The following is a 14,825-nucleotide window of genomic DNA, read 5'->3' on the forward strand; positions in this document are numbered from 1 at the left end:
GCTACAAGCATGGACAGCTTCAAGAGGGAACTGGATAAACATATGGAGCAGAGGTCCATCAGTGGCTATTAGCCACAAGGTATAGATAGGAACTCACAGGCTGGGGCAGGTGATGCACTGTATTCTTGGTGCTTGGGGGGGCAACAATGGGAGGACTTCTAGTGTCCTGGCCCCACTGCTGGACCTCCCCGATGGCACCTGGTATTTTTGGCCACTGTGTGACAGAGTGTTGGACTAGATGGGCCATTGGCCTGATCCAACATTGGCTTCTCTTATGTTCACTTTGCAGTGGCTGTCACACTTGAACGGTGCAAGAAGTGGTAAAACAAGATAATGCTGATAACCAGTTCATCCTGGGACCAGTTAGGTGTTTTGATAATCCTTTGGACTCATAGGAGGTTTCACTGCAGATTAATGCCCTCCCACTAAAATTCAGAATTAATGCTAGAACGGGTAAAAGCATAATCCCAGAGTCTATAGATGTTTGTATAGATAGAGGCAGCAGCCTGTTAAGAGGCAGAATAATCCCCAGGAGCGTTCAGGGGTGATTGATAGTCACCTCAAATTAGGATGTTGATTGAAATGTTAATTTTTTAAAAGTAGTTGAACCTATTGCCAGTGTGACAGAACTCAAAGGAGGGGAAATATAGTGAACCCAGTGAAGGAAAGCTCTTCTATTTGCATGTTTGCAATAAATAAATAGTTATTGAAAAAGTCACAGAGTCTCTGGTGTTAATCTGACAGTACTCACATTTTACTGTCTGTCCAGTTTTTCTAGGACTCAACAGAACCTAACAAACATCTAGGATATTGTTCATAGTGACACCTGGGAAATGCTGCTGTCCCCATGCAATGTTTCAGCATGGAGGGCTTCAAGTGATCACTTAAGAAGTGTATCCAGGAGGAGCTCATTACCTCTGTAATGACCTTTAGGTTCAGGATGACAAACTGCAGCTTCTCTTGTCATTTATCCCACATGCGCGCTTTTAAGTCTCATTGCCATTACTCATGTTTTACTGAAAGGGCCTGAAAGAATGAAAGTAAGAAATGATTACTTGCTTAATACCACTAAAAGGCTAGGTTTCCCAGTCCTGTCTATCCCAGTTCTATCTATTTACTGTTGGTTTTATAACCTTAAGGCTTTATAACCTTAAATCCCCAGAAACTATAAAGTAGCTAGCCAGCTTTACAGGTGACACCTTTTTTAAAGTGTTTGCCCATTTAATTAATTTAGCTTTGAATTTGTCTTGATTTTGATGGGCTTTAGAACTTCTCAAAATGGGGTGTACTGTTACACAAAACAGTCCTTTGATTCTTATAACCCTGAATATCAACTTGGCTTATGAAAAGTTCTGGGTTCGATGCATGGAGAACACGGACTACGACATGCATTCAGATGCATTTATTGTACTTCACAACAAGACAAGAAAAAACAGCCCTGCAAGGCCAACTATATACACTCCACCTGGCACACCTCTGTCCCCATAAGAGGGTTTGAATTTCCTGCCAAGGGTGCTATTGGTGGACTCGAGATGGACTAGGATCCTAGGTCCCCTTTGTGTTTGGGGACCAAGCTCCTGCTTTAGCCGTGGACCCCTGGTGGCGATCTGCGTATGTAACAGCTTATAACCCAGAATATCAACTTGGCTTTCTGTTAAATACTGGGTTCTAGATGCATGGCAGTGATCAGTTCAGGTTTATTCAGTGATTTCAGCAAAACTACCAGACAAGACTCCAGAGCTCTGTTAAATAGCATGCAATTGCCACACCCAAACACACCTCACTCCCAGTGATAGGCTATTTACATAATATTACTACTTGATTGGTTTATTCCAGAGTCCTGGTCAGATATTGTTCTTGTGCTCCATGCTCAGCCAGTCTCTGGGGTGATTCAGTCAGGGATGATTCAATCCCAATACATAACATTTTCTGTCTTAATGCTGTAGTTCGCATGGGTTTGGGAGAAAAGGGAAGTGGTAGGAAGTCTGTGGAATGTGGTTGTTTTGCTCTAAATCAGGCTTATTAGGGTCTTTTCTCATAACCATTTCCATGGCCATGTATAGTACTATGCACACAATGCTAGCACCCTTTGACTGCTGGTTCTGTGCATGTGTTGCTATGCTAAGATTTAACCTTTTTGCACCCTATCAGAAACATTAAAAAAGGAATAACTGTTATGACATACCAAATATTTGATCATGCATGTAGCAGTTCATATGCAGAAGACAATGCTCACTGCTTTTCCTTTTAAGAACCATATTTACAAAAGTCAGGTAATTTTTGTCAGGCGCCTCCTGGGTCCGTGGAGTAGTGCCTCCTGTGGCCGTGTTGGGAGGGGGGACTGGCGGTCCGGGCGACGACTGGGTCAACAAAAGGGGGCCTCAGATGGGCAGGGGATGGGGTTAAGAGCACCCTGCACGTCCCTCTGCCAGCACGCTGCAACCTTTATCCTCCTCTCTCGCTTGCTTCTTCTCTACCCCCCTCTCTCCCACTCGTAGTCCCAGCGTGCTCCTCCTCCCTGGCCCCAACACCATTCCGCCTTTTATTTCCCTTTTCCCCACTCCTGGGACCGCCCCTCCGCCCCCTGGGCTTGGCCCCGCCCCTCTTCATTTATGGAGACACTGGTAGGGCGTTTCCGGGCTTGGCCGCCCCGCTGCTCCCACCTTTCCAAGCTTGCTCCTGGTCTGTCGGTTCCGTCCTCATGTCCCTCATCGCGGTGGCTGTTCTGCGGGCCCCAGTCCCGTCGCCTTGCCTGGCCGGTGGGGCGTGCATCATGAAGAGTTGCTGCGCCCGTCTCCCGTCCTGGAGGGTCGGGTCCTTCTCCCTGTGGTAAGGTGGGCTGTGGGGGTCTCATGAGGGTCGGCGGGGGTCCAGGGCTCTGGTCCTCTCGGCCCACGACCCCTGGAGCGGGACAATTTTATATGGGCTTTTTTGTTGTTGTTGTTGTTGTTCAGTCACAGTCGAGTCCGACTGTTCGCAACCCCATGGACCAGATAACGCCAGGCCGTCCTGTCTTCCGCCGTCCTCTGAATTCTGCTCAATTTCATGTTCATTGCATCTATGACACTGTCTAACCATCTCATCCTTTGCCGTCCCCGTCTTCTTTGACCTTCAATCTTTCCCAGCATCAGGGTCTTCTCCAGTGAGTGCTCCCTTCTCATTTTGTGGCCAAAGTATTTGAGCTTCAGCTTCAGTATCTGGCTTTCCAGGGAACAGGTTGATTTCTTTTAGGATTGACTGATTTGATCTTCTTGCAGTCCAAGGGACTCTCAAGAGTCTTCTCCAGCACCATAGTTCAAAAGAATCTATTCTTCGGCGCTCGGCCTTCCTTATGGTCCAACTCTCGCAGCCATACATGACTACTGGGAATACCATTGCTTTGACCATGCGGACTTTTGTTAGCAGGGTGATGTCTCTACTTTTTATCATGCTGTTTAGGTTCGCCATTGCTTTCCTCCCAAGGAGCAGGCATCTTTTAATTTCATGGCTGCTGTCACAGTCTGCAGTGATCTGGGATCTCAGGAAAATGAAGTCTGTCACTACTTCCATGACTTCCCCTTCTATTTGCCAAGGAGTGATGGGGCCGAATGCCATGATCCTAGTTTTTTTGATGTTGAGCTTCAAACCCACTTTTGTGCTCTCCTCTTTTACCCTGAGCAAGAAGCTCTTGAGGTCCTCTTCACTTTCTGCCATTAGAGTGGTATCGTCTGCATATTTGAGGTGGTTGATCTTTTTCCCAGCAATCTTAATTCCCGCTTGTGATTCATCCAGGCTGGCATTTCGCATTATGTACTCTGCATATAAATTAAATAAGCAAGCATGCTTAAGTCTCTGTTTGGTTGTGGCTAGGAGGTTTCATTGAGCTTCATAAACTGGCTGTCTCCATACAATACCTGCCTCTGCAAATATATGCAGCAGTTTCAACTCTTTCATAAAGATAAACTAACAGTAGAATATTACAGTTACTCAGGAGGACTCGTTGTTTCCATCTTAACATCAAAGTCAGTTATCTGTGTGCTCTCTATTCCTTGCACAATTTTGAGCTCTAAGTGTTTGCTCTATGACCTCTTTGAATCTCTGGGAGGCCATTTCCTTGTTTTCTGAGTAAATTGAATCAGCTGCTCTAAACAGTATTCTCTGTTAGCAGGACACAATACATACTACCACAGGGGTTACAGTCATCTGAATACACAGTGCTTTATTGCTTCATCCAATGTAGCCTAGCCATATAACTGACCCCAGAGATATGAAGGTCTGTATACAAAGTAAATGAAACAACATGGGAATTAGTAAAGTGACTTACTTTATACAGTCACAGGTAGCCAGCAGCATATTGTGTAAGAAGTGGTTTTTACAGAGGAAGATCCTGCTCTTTCACTCAACTAGTAGGCATATCCACATCGAAAGATACCACCTAAAAGATCAGCAGAGTCCACAGTGCTATCCTAAGCAAAATTATACCCTTCTAAATTTAGGGTTGCCAGGTCTGGGTTGGAAAATAGCTGGAGACTTTGGGGGTGGAGCCAGGAGAGGGCGGGGTTTGGGGAGGGAAGGGGCCTCAGCATGGTACAATGCCATAGAGTCCACCCTTCAAATCAGCCATTTTCTCCAGGGGAGCTGATCTCTGTCAGCTGGAGATCAGTTGTAAAAGTGAGAGATCTCCAGGCCCCACCTGGAGGCTGGCAGCCCTGTCTAAATTCCTGGTTTATTTATATACATTTCATATTTTTCTGCAGACTTGGGGCTTCCTGTCTATCTCTGGCCCCACTGTGTGGATTTTTTGATCCACATTCTAGGGGGTCAATTCAGAGTTAAATATGATGATACTGTTTCTGAGCAGGAGGCTGTATTTCATGACCACTCTGCACATTATGTAGAAACAACCCCAAATTTTCCATTGATCCTCCCAGAGCTTACTCTTTTCTTCCTCCTGGCCTCATGACACACCTGTGAGAGAGTCATGTCCTACTTTGGGGTACATAGGAAAGAGGGGGCTGCTGTGAGATTCCTGCATTTTATTTTGGGGTGGGGAGAGTACCGTGGAGTTATTTTGCAAGTGCATTCTGAAAAGTACAGCAGGTTATCAGGTAGATTTCACTTCAGAATATCTGAGAACTATGGCACTAGCATGATACAAAATTCCATGCTCTCAGCCAGTTGCAAATTAGGAAGATATAAATCCAGAAAATAACGTTCAATTGACACTTGCTGCTTGTGCATGTAGGGATACAAAGAAATATTCACTAGTATGTACTTAAGTCTCTGTACAAATATATCTTTCTGAGGAGCACAAGGTCCTTCCTAATTTTTGGAAACAAAATATGCCTTGATTCCGTACAGGCTCAGGGACATTCAGGTCTAGGCAACCAGAAAAGGTTACTTTCTACTGGAAGCTCAGGGACATTCAGGTCTAGGCAACCAGTTTTTGAAAACAAGAAAAGGTTACTTTCTACTGGAGGGGATGGGTATTGTACTGAAACAGACTTTCACATGGATTATGGAAACTCAGACTCTCTTACTGTTTTTAAAAGATCAAGAAGACAAGCTGGAGCTCTCTTACCAGTTGACTGTGAGCTGGGCCAGTGGTCAGGATGGACTGAGTGTCTTCCTTGTCAAGAAAAAAAAGTAAGGCTGCATTCTAGTATGTTGTCCTGAAATGTTCTTGTAGTAGGTAGAAACATAAAGCTCAGGAGAAAGATGACATAAAATATTGTGTCCACAAGCCAAAATTCAGTTAGGTTTTTCTAAGCCCAGTGGGCCAAAGTGCAAATTATGATGCAAGCTAAAGACATGAGAAGGACTCTCCTGGATCAGAACATAAAGAAGCAGCTTTAAATATTTGGTGCACTGCTGATCCAGAGCTGCCTCCACCACTGAAGTGAAGAAAAGCCCATTCATGCAATGTTTCCCTGGATTGAATTGGCTGTCAATCAGCCAATAGATTTGCCCTGTCTGTTAAGGCATGAGAATGCTAAAGGCTTGGGGGGGCGGAAATCACATTTTACTTTATTGATGTCCAGGGGTCATTTCGTAGAAAAAGAACCTGCAGGAGCTCATTAGCATAACTTATTAGCATATGCCACACCCCCTGACATCACGAAGCAGATGGGGAAGGAAGACAGCGGCAGGTCCAGCCAATCAGGGAGGGAGGGCAAGCTACAGGAAAGCAGTTTAAGATCACAGATGTGCAATCAGCTTTTCTACAGACACATACGGGAACTGTTTCAAATGTTTGAGTGTGCCAACTGCGGTTTACAGAAAAATTGCAGACCAAACTGGCAAACCACTGAGCATCCCCAGGGCACAGGCTTTCAGAAAGCCAACATGTACACTAACTGATGGCCAAGAGCTAGACTCGAGCCCAGTAGAGACCAACAAGATTTTCAGGGTATAACCTTTCGAGAGTCAAACCTCCCTTTGTCAGAATCTGATAAATTATTACTTGACTATCCAATGGTAAAGTGGATCTCCTATGAAGGAAGGGTAGTCAAAATATCACAACACTTTGGATGTCACCATCTCCCAGCTGCATGAACTATCTCAGAGGGCTGTTGTGGGGATAAACAGTCTTAGAATTCTAAGGCCCTCTGTAGATTTGAAAGCAATACAAGAAATTATTACTTTAAAGAAATGGTGTTGCAGAGAGTACTGTGCCTATGTAAGTATTAAAATAATGATTGCCATTCATCTTTCCCCTGTCCCATCTTGCATATTTACATTTACAGTCCCACATAAGTGCTCCTGCAATGTGGAAATAATAATCCTAAATGTGCTCTTCTAATCCATAGACTGATAACAATAACAAGCACACAATCTTAACTTTCTAAAGTTGCTGCACATCCTCTCCTTTTCACTGGTAGTTGTATGTTTCTACAGTATGGGGGGTTGTGATCTAAATATCTGGATGTACAAAAGGACTGACAATGCAACCCTAAACAGTCATGTGATCTTCCTTAAGCCCATTGACTTCAGTGGACTTAGAAGGGTATACCTTCACTAAGGATTGCACTGTGAGTCACACCAACCTGAGCTTCACTGCATACATTTTCCTCTCTCCAAGGCAAACATAGTCAGCATCCATATGCCCAAAGACTTTCATTTCACAGATTCTTGCCTGGACAGTAGCAGTGTCTAAATTGAGCAGAAACTACCCAGTGCTTGGGGGAGCTGCAAAGGACACGGTGGGACTTCTCTGAGGCCTAATTCACTCGTGTAACTTGCTGCCAAGTGTGCCTTCTTGAAAGCCAATTGCACAGAGGCTGTTTTGCCCAGTCAGCAGTTTGGGTGAGCAGCTCCCTGCAGGGCTCCCAGGATTTTAACCAAGCCATCACAACTTCCTTTTTGTAGTCTGCAGTCACATGGCTGGAATTACCAGCACCACGTGCAACACACAAAACAGCCACCACACAGTCACGCGTCGAGAGGCCCCCCCATACAGCACATCATGGGAATCCAGCCGGAGAGAAGAGGGTTGAAGGCTGCATCCTTAGTCAAACCTCTGAGCTGGAACTAATGCATGTGAATACAATTTTCTATCTAAACATGTTTGGACTACAAGTTCAGATTTATGGTCGGTACACTGTGTGCTGGATTTGGCATGCTGCCATTCTGCAGCTCTGCAGTATTTGCCAGTTCAGCTAGTGATTTGTTATTTCCCTTTCATCAAGAGTCATGGGTTAACAAATCAATGGCTTATAGAAAATCAAAGAGAACCACTAAAGAATGAATAAAGCAGTGAGTGGATAATGAATAACAAAGGGGAAGATGATACAGATGAATCAGCAACATTCTACCGAGTGCTAAACATCTGCTTTTGCAAATTTGGGTGGGTATTATGAACTGGACCACAAATGCTTCTAATCCGTTTGTTCAAACACTGCAAACGTGATAAATGCGAAGCTTTCTCTGAATAGTTATTTAGTTTTCCTGATGTTCAAAGAGAATACAATCTCATTGACCCAAGTGGCCTAAGGGGATGAGACATCCAAAAATACTCCAGTAATCAGTGGTATAGATGAAGCCATGTGCTGCTTGCATAGAATTCTGATAACAGGGAGACTGAGATGATAAAGTTTTACTGGAATAACTTTTCACAACATAAGATGTCTAATGCGGTAATTTTCAGCAGAGATGTGGTGAGTTTTGCTTCAAACTTGTTGGACGGTTGTACTCCCCCATGGTTTGCCTGTATCAGTCAGACATGACCCAATCACTGGGACTGTTTAGTTGGGCAGTGAAAACCTACTGAAAAGATTTGCAGCAGGTTTTTGCAAAACTGTGCATGTGTAACAACACTACCAGTTCAAACAGTTCAGCGGCCATTAGCATTGCTAAGGACTATATATTTTAATTTATTAGATTTGTATCCTACCCTCCCCACATAGCGGGCTCAGGGTGGGTTCCATCAGATATAATATACAAACCGTTAAAAAAAGTTAAAATACATCAAATAAAATACAATAATAATTCCTATAGTTCTAACTACTTAGGCAAGCACTCAACTGTTGGTTTTTTTAGAACACAGAATTTATTTATGACCTGGATAGCCCAGGATAGCCTGATCTCATTAGATCATGGAAGCTAAGCAGGGTTGCCCCTGGTCAGTATTTGGAAGGGAGATCACCAACAAATACTATGGTAGGCAACAGCAAACCACCACTGAATATCTCTTGCCTTGAAAACTCAAAGGGGTCACCAGATGTCAGCTGTGACTTGATGGTTAAAAAAAAGTCTGCCTTTTGTCACTGAGAGGCAGATTATATAATGTAAATCAACACAGTCAACAGAAGGGACATCCAATAAGCAGTGTAATAGGATTAGAATTGCAGAAATTTGAAATAAAGCAGTAATCTAAGACAAAGCTGAAACACAGCATAAGAATACAAAGTATTAAGCAGTACAGAAATTGTGTGCGTAAAGTGCCATCAAGTTGCAGTTAAGAACATAAGAACATAAGAGACGCCAATGTTGGATCAGGCCAAAGGCCCATCCAGCCCAACACTCTGTGTCACACAGTGGCCAGAAATACCAGGTGCCCTCAGGAGGTCCACCAGTGGGGCCAGGACATTAGAAGCCCTCCCACTGTTGACCCCCCCCAAGCACTAAGAAGACAGAGCATCACTTGCCCCAGAGCCCCTAGCTATACCTTGTGGCTAATATCCACTGATGGACCTCTGCTCCATATGCTTATCTAATTCCCTTTTGACTTATGGTGGCCCCGGCAAGGAGTTTTCAAGGCACATGAGAAGCAGAGGTGGTCTGCCATTGCCTTCCTCTGCAGAGTCTTTCTTGGTGGTCTCCCTTCCAAGTACCGACCCTGCTTAGCTGCCAAGATCTGAGCAGATTGGGCTACACCATGCCACCTTCCCTCCTTAATAAAGAAATTACACATTAGGATAATACAAACAGCAACAGATGGTAATACAGTACACAGCGGTATAGTCAACAGTCCCTTTCCCTTCTTTCCCTTCTGAACCCTTCTGTTATAGTCGAACCATGTTACCTACGTACAAATGCTCTCTGAATAATTCAGTTTTGTATAATTTTCAGACTGCCAGAACAGTGAGTCTTCCTGACCTCATCAGGCAGGCCATTCCATATGGTGGGGGGTATCACAGAGAATGCATGTGTATGGGCAGTTGTTGATCTTGCCCATCTGTAAGGTGGCACCACTGGCACCTGCAGAAGGTCCTGCTCAAGTGAACTAAGCTGTCATGGTGGAGCATAGAGGAAAAGGTGGTACTGAAGATACGAGTGTCCACAGCCATGAAGGGCTTTGCTTGTGCAAAAGTGCACCTGCTCATTCATGCTAGAGCTTGGCTGAGCAAGGTGGTGAATGTGGTAAGGAGGCAGAGCTGGCATGAAGTTCCGGAGACATCAAGGACTGCACTCCCACTCCTCCAGCTGCTTATACTCTATACATTGAGTTGTTGGCGGTGATGAGCATAGGAAGGGTTAGTCATGGGAGAAGAGGAAACTAGAAGGTTTCTAGGGGCAGCCTGAAAACTTTGAAATTCCCGGCAAGGAAGAAGCTCGGTGCCTTCTGAGGGCTGGGGCGAACCTCCACACTTTGTGCCATCAAGTACCTTCTCTAAAATGATGCTTTGTAACTGCTGGCTAGCATTTCATCCCTCAAAATTTCATTACCATGCATTCCAAATTGTACTTAAAAGTAATTTCCACTTTTGGCAGGAGTCCCTACACACTGATAAAGGCTTAGTGCGTTATATATTTTAATGCCTAAATTGTTTATGTGTCTTCTTATTTACTTAAAATACTGCATAAATCTGTTTTATTACCTCTCAATGTTTAATTGAAATGTTATTATTTTAGATATATAGTCCATGGTAGCTAGACAAAGTTTGAGTCTAGTGGCACCTTTAAAACCAACAAAGTTCTATTCAAGCTATAAGCTTCTGTGTGCATGCACACTTCTTCAGATACGGTGACATTCTTCTTTATTTTTCAAAAATATATAGTATAGATATAGAGCTTTATTACATCCGGCCCAGTATGAGGGAAGAAGTTGCACTGGTGATCTTTGGGAGGAAGTACCGTGCCACCCAACAGGAACATGTGCCCAGAGCCAAGATTGTGGAATGAATTTTCGGTGCGAGGCATCTGGTAAGTGAAATTCCATCACCAATATCAAACTCTGTTCTGTGCCCTCAGCCTTCTCCAGGAAAACACTTCTTATGGAACATGAAGATCCATTGTTCTACTTTCACCTGACCATATTAATACTCAGAGGGAACATGGCAGCGTGGAGTTAATGACAGTATCCTCTAAGGCCCTGCAGAGCAGATTGCTATAAGAACAAGATATTTTGCATGTGGAGATGGGCACAATTATGTGCTATCCTAAAGTGCTCACCTCTTATTGCAGATGCATGTGTGCATAAGGAAGATCTAGACAAGAAACAATACTTCTTTACTCAATGAGTAACTGAATCATGGAATTCACTAGCAGTAGTTGTAGTGATGGCCATGAGCACAGATGGCATTAGGGGATTAAAGAAATTCTAGGAGGATAGTTCCATCAATGGCTACTACCCATAGAGACTAAAGAGAACCTTTCACATTCAGAGACATTAATTATTCCCAATCAGAATAATGAGACAAACAACAGGTTGGAATCAAACAAGGGCCACTTTATTGACTTTTTAGAAACTAACTGAACAGCAAGGGAAAAAACAAAGCGGGTGCAGAACAGGCAAAGCAGGTGTCACTCTGTAGTGCCACGGCCAGGCAATACCACCCTAGACCTCAACCACTCCGTTGCCAACCCGGCAGGAGGTTGGGCTGGAGGACTGACAGGCAGGGCACTCTGATTACTTTTACAAAATCAGGAGTCAAGTTCTTCTTGCTCCTTACTCATGATAGGCTGCCACCAGACCTGCTTCATCCAAGAACACAAGACACAGGTCAACCTTGTTTCCTTTAGGACTTCGTATAGAAACCCAAACTCTCTCCAGGCCCAAGAGTTCCACACAATTACTATTGGTAGGGCCGCAAAGGAAACTAGAAAAAGCCTTCTGCAAACCCCCAGACTGAAACACACCACACTGGTATGTAACTAAACATTTTATTTTTAAGGTGCAAGGCAATACCAACACACTGTGCATAAAACAAAAAAGATTTTTAATATCTCTAGCTAATTACCTAGGATAGTATCACCCCAGGGTCCACAGCATTTCTTGCAGCATGCAAAAACACTCTGCTTTCAGCAGTATAGCAAGGCAGATCACAAATCCCCCTCCCTCTAGCAGAGGTTCAGGGTTTTACCCCAATGGGAAAACATTAGCACCTGGTAACATACCCAGCTCCAAGTCTAACGTTTGACAAAAAAAGGTAAGAAAAGCCTTCATTTTTAACCTCCTCTGGGACACCTGCTCACAATCATTAATTGGACCTTGCAACCAGATTCACCTGAGCCCAATACTGGTCAGAGTCTGACATATGTAAATTAATATTGGGCAGAGGTAATTGAAGGTGGAGCTGATTGAGATCCACATGCTCCGCCGTTGCATGGGAAGCTCAACCAGCCTCAGCTGCCCAAGGTCATTCCTAAAAAACAAGTCTTCACGGAGTCAGTGCTAGGCAACCAAGAGCTAATGGTCTACAGGTGGCCTTATCAGCACTTCTCCAGCTCAAGAATGTAAGCTAAGCACTGGCTTCTGCAAGGAACTACATACGATGAACCACTAAAAAAATAAAATACCCCCTAGTTACTACACAGTCAGTGACCAACCTCCTTGCCCAACATGCGGCAAGCCACCACTCCCGGTCCTGAGCCGCCAATATGGCTCATAGCCAGCCAGCGTACTGGTTGCTCCCAGGAGCACCTACCCCAGAAGCCATACAGCTTGCAGGAGGAGCCTATCCAAGAGGTTCCCAGAGGAGATCATGATTCCTAGCCCCGGGTCGTAAAACCCAGAGGCTGTTCCTGATGAGCCCCTTGTTTCCAAATGGGAAAATGGCTTAAGGCGTTCACCGGTTCTGCTTTCTTATCCACACTACTCTACCAAGTGACCAACCAATTACAGCAACTACCACAGTCAATGTCCAGATCCACTGTTCTCGGTGTAAGGTAGGCAAAAACACCTCCACCCTACAACCAATCCTGGGTGAAGGCAAAAAATTCCTACCTGGCCCCAACAGGTGACCGACCGTAGCCTACACTAAGAACAGTGCAGGAGTTTGAGCCAAGCACAAGGCGATGAATGCTGCGGGTGGGAGCAGAGCCTGGCCTTATATAGCCGGCCCTGCCCAAGTTGCGACACTTAGCATTGCAACTCAATGCTGTTACCATCCTGTCCTCCTCCGGGATGGCAAAATGGCCCCTACCCTCCAGTGGCCTTGCAGGGAGGGTCAGGAACCCAATTGCCCCCACCCCCCAATCAGAATAACAAGACAGACAACAAGTTGGAATCAAACCAGGGCCACTTTATTAACTATTTAGAACTTTTAACTGAATGGCAAGGGGAAAAACAAAGTGGGTGCGGAACAGGCAAGGCAGGTGTCACTCAGTGACCAACCTCCTTGTCCAACATGGGGTGAGCCACCAATGTGGCTTGCGACCAGCTAGCCAGCATAGTGGTTGCCTCCCAGGAGCGCCTACCCCCGAAGCTGTACAGCTTGCAAGGAGGAGCCTATCCAAGAGGTTCCCAGAGGAGATCATCATTCCCAGCCGTGGGGCATAAAACTCAGATGCCATTCCTGATGATTCCCTTGTTTCCAAATCGGAAAATGGCTTAAGGTGCTCACCAGTTCTGCTTTCATACTCGCACTACTCTGCCACAGCCAAGGTCAAGCCACCTGAAACGAGAACTGCATGTAACTGATTACAACCCTAGAACTTGCATTTACGAACATAACCCTCATAACAGCACAATTTCCAACAACCTCTGTTCCTGATCTTGGTACTAGAATACCCCATGGCTGCTGCAGTGGATGCAGCCCCTATTTGAAAGGAATGGGTTCCAAAACAGAACTCACAACAACCCAGCTGCGTTAGTGCATTCTGAGTCAAAGTCCAAAATTGAAATTTGGTAAGGGGGAGCCATCCCTGTGCTGAAACAAAACACCCAGGCCCTCACCCCGCAAGCCCAAGTATTGGCATAATGTGTTGGTGTATACACAAGACATGGAAACACATGTGAAACTAGTGAGAGAGGTGCTGACTGTGCTCTATGACAATCACCTCTACGCCAAGCTATTCGTGTGAGTTCCATAAATTGGAAATAGACTTTTTGGGCTACTACATTACACAGCAGGGGCTGGGAATGGATCCCAAAAAAGTGCAAGATGTGGCGGGGTGGGAGCCTCCACGTACACAAAGGCAATTACAATAGTTCCTCGGGTTCACTAATTTCTATAGAGCCTTCATCCCCAATTTTGCTCAAGTAACACTACCATTGACTGACCTATTGAAAACTAAGGGGATGGGACCGGACAGCAAGAAAGGGGGGAGTAAATTGCAGTGGATCCCTGAGTGCCAGCAGGCATTCGACAAGTTGAAAACTCTTTTTTCTTCAGAACCCATTCTCCACCACCCAGATGAAACAAAAGCATCTATTGTCCAGATGTACACCTCGGATGTGATGATGGGGGAAGCAATTTTGCAAAAGAGCCCCAATGAGAAATTGCACCCCCCCCTTACATCTCCAAAAAGTTTTTCGGGGCAGAAAGAAACTGGGCGGTTTGGGACAAAGAGGCGGTGGCTATAAAGTTAGCACTGATTACATGGTGGCTCTGGCTGGAGGGGGCGAGGGCTAAGCTGATCGCCCTGTGGTCCTCAGCCTGCCAATCTCCCAAAGGCCCATGGACATCCTTATCGGGAACTGATCAGCTGAGAGCCAGTTTGGTGTAGTGGTTAAGTGCATGGACTCTAATCTGGGAGAACTGGGTATGATTCCCCACTCCTCCACTTGCAGCTGCTGGATGACCTTGGGCAGAGATGTTCTTGAAAAGAGCAGTTTCTGTCAGAGCTCTCTCAGCCCTAGCTACCTCACAGGGTGTCTGTTGTGGGGAGGAGAAGGGAAAGGTGTTTGTAAGCCGCTCTGAGACTTTGAGTGAAGGGTGGGGTATAAATCCAATCTCTTCTTTTTCTTCTCTTCTTCCGGGGCCAGCTGACAGAACCTCTCCATCTGTTTTCGAGAGAGAGCATCAGCGACCCTGTTACTGACCCCGGGCACATGCTTTGCCTTAAACAGTATATAGTTTTTTAAACAAAGGGTTGTAAATGCTCATACCGGGGCCATAACCCTAGAGGACTTGGATGTCAGTGAGGACGTGTGCAGTGGCCATATTGTTGCACTAGAAGTG

The 14,825-nt window shown here is 45.1% G+C and overlaps 1 protein-coding gene across 1 annotated transcript in view; it reads left to right on the top strand.

Moving 5' to 3' along the window:
* The window catches only part of C8A (complement component 8, alpha polypeptide), a 60,450-nt gene that overhangs the window by 4,928 nt on the left and 40,697 nt on the right, over positions 1-14,825 (top strand). Inside the window, exons 2-3 of the mRNA XM_015420264.1 lie at positions 5,532-5,625; positions 10,479-10,623. Coding sequence (XP_015275750.1) covers positions 5,532-5,625; positions 10,479-10,623 — 239 coding nt within the window. The remainder of the gene's footprint in view (positions 1-5,531; positions 5,626-10,478; positions 10,624-14,825) is intronic.

The sequence above is a fragment of the Gekko japonicus genome, unplaced genomic scaffold, assembly GCF_001447785.1.
Source record: "Gekko japonicus isolate JY-2015 unplaced genomic scaffold, Gekko_japonicus_V1.1 scaffold284, whole genome shotgun sequence".
Lineage (NCBI taxonomy): Eukaryota > Metazoa > Chordata > Lepidosauria > Squamata > Gekkonidae > Gekko > Gekko japonicus.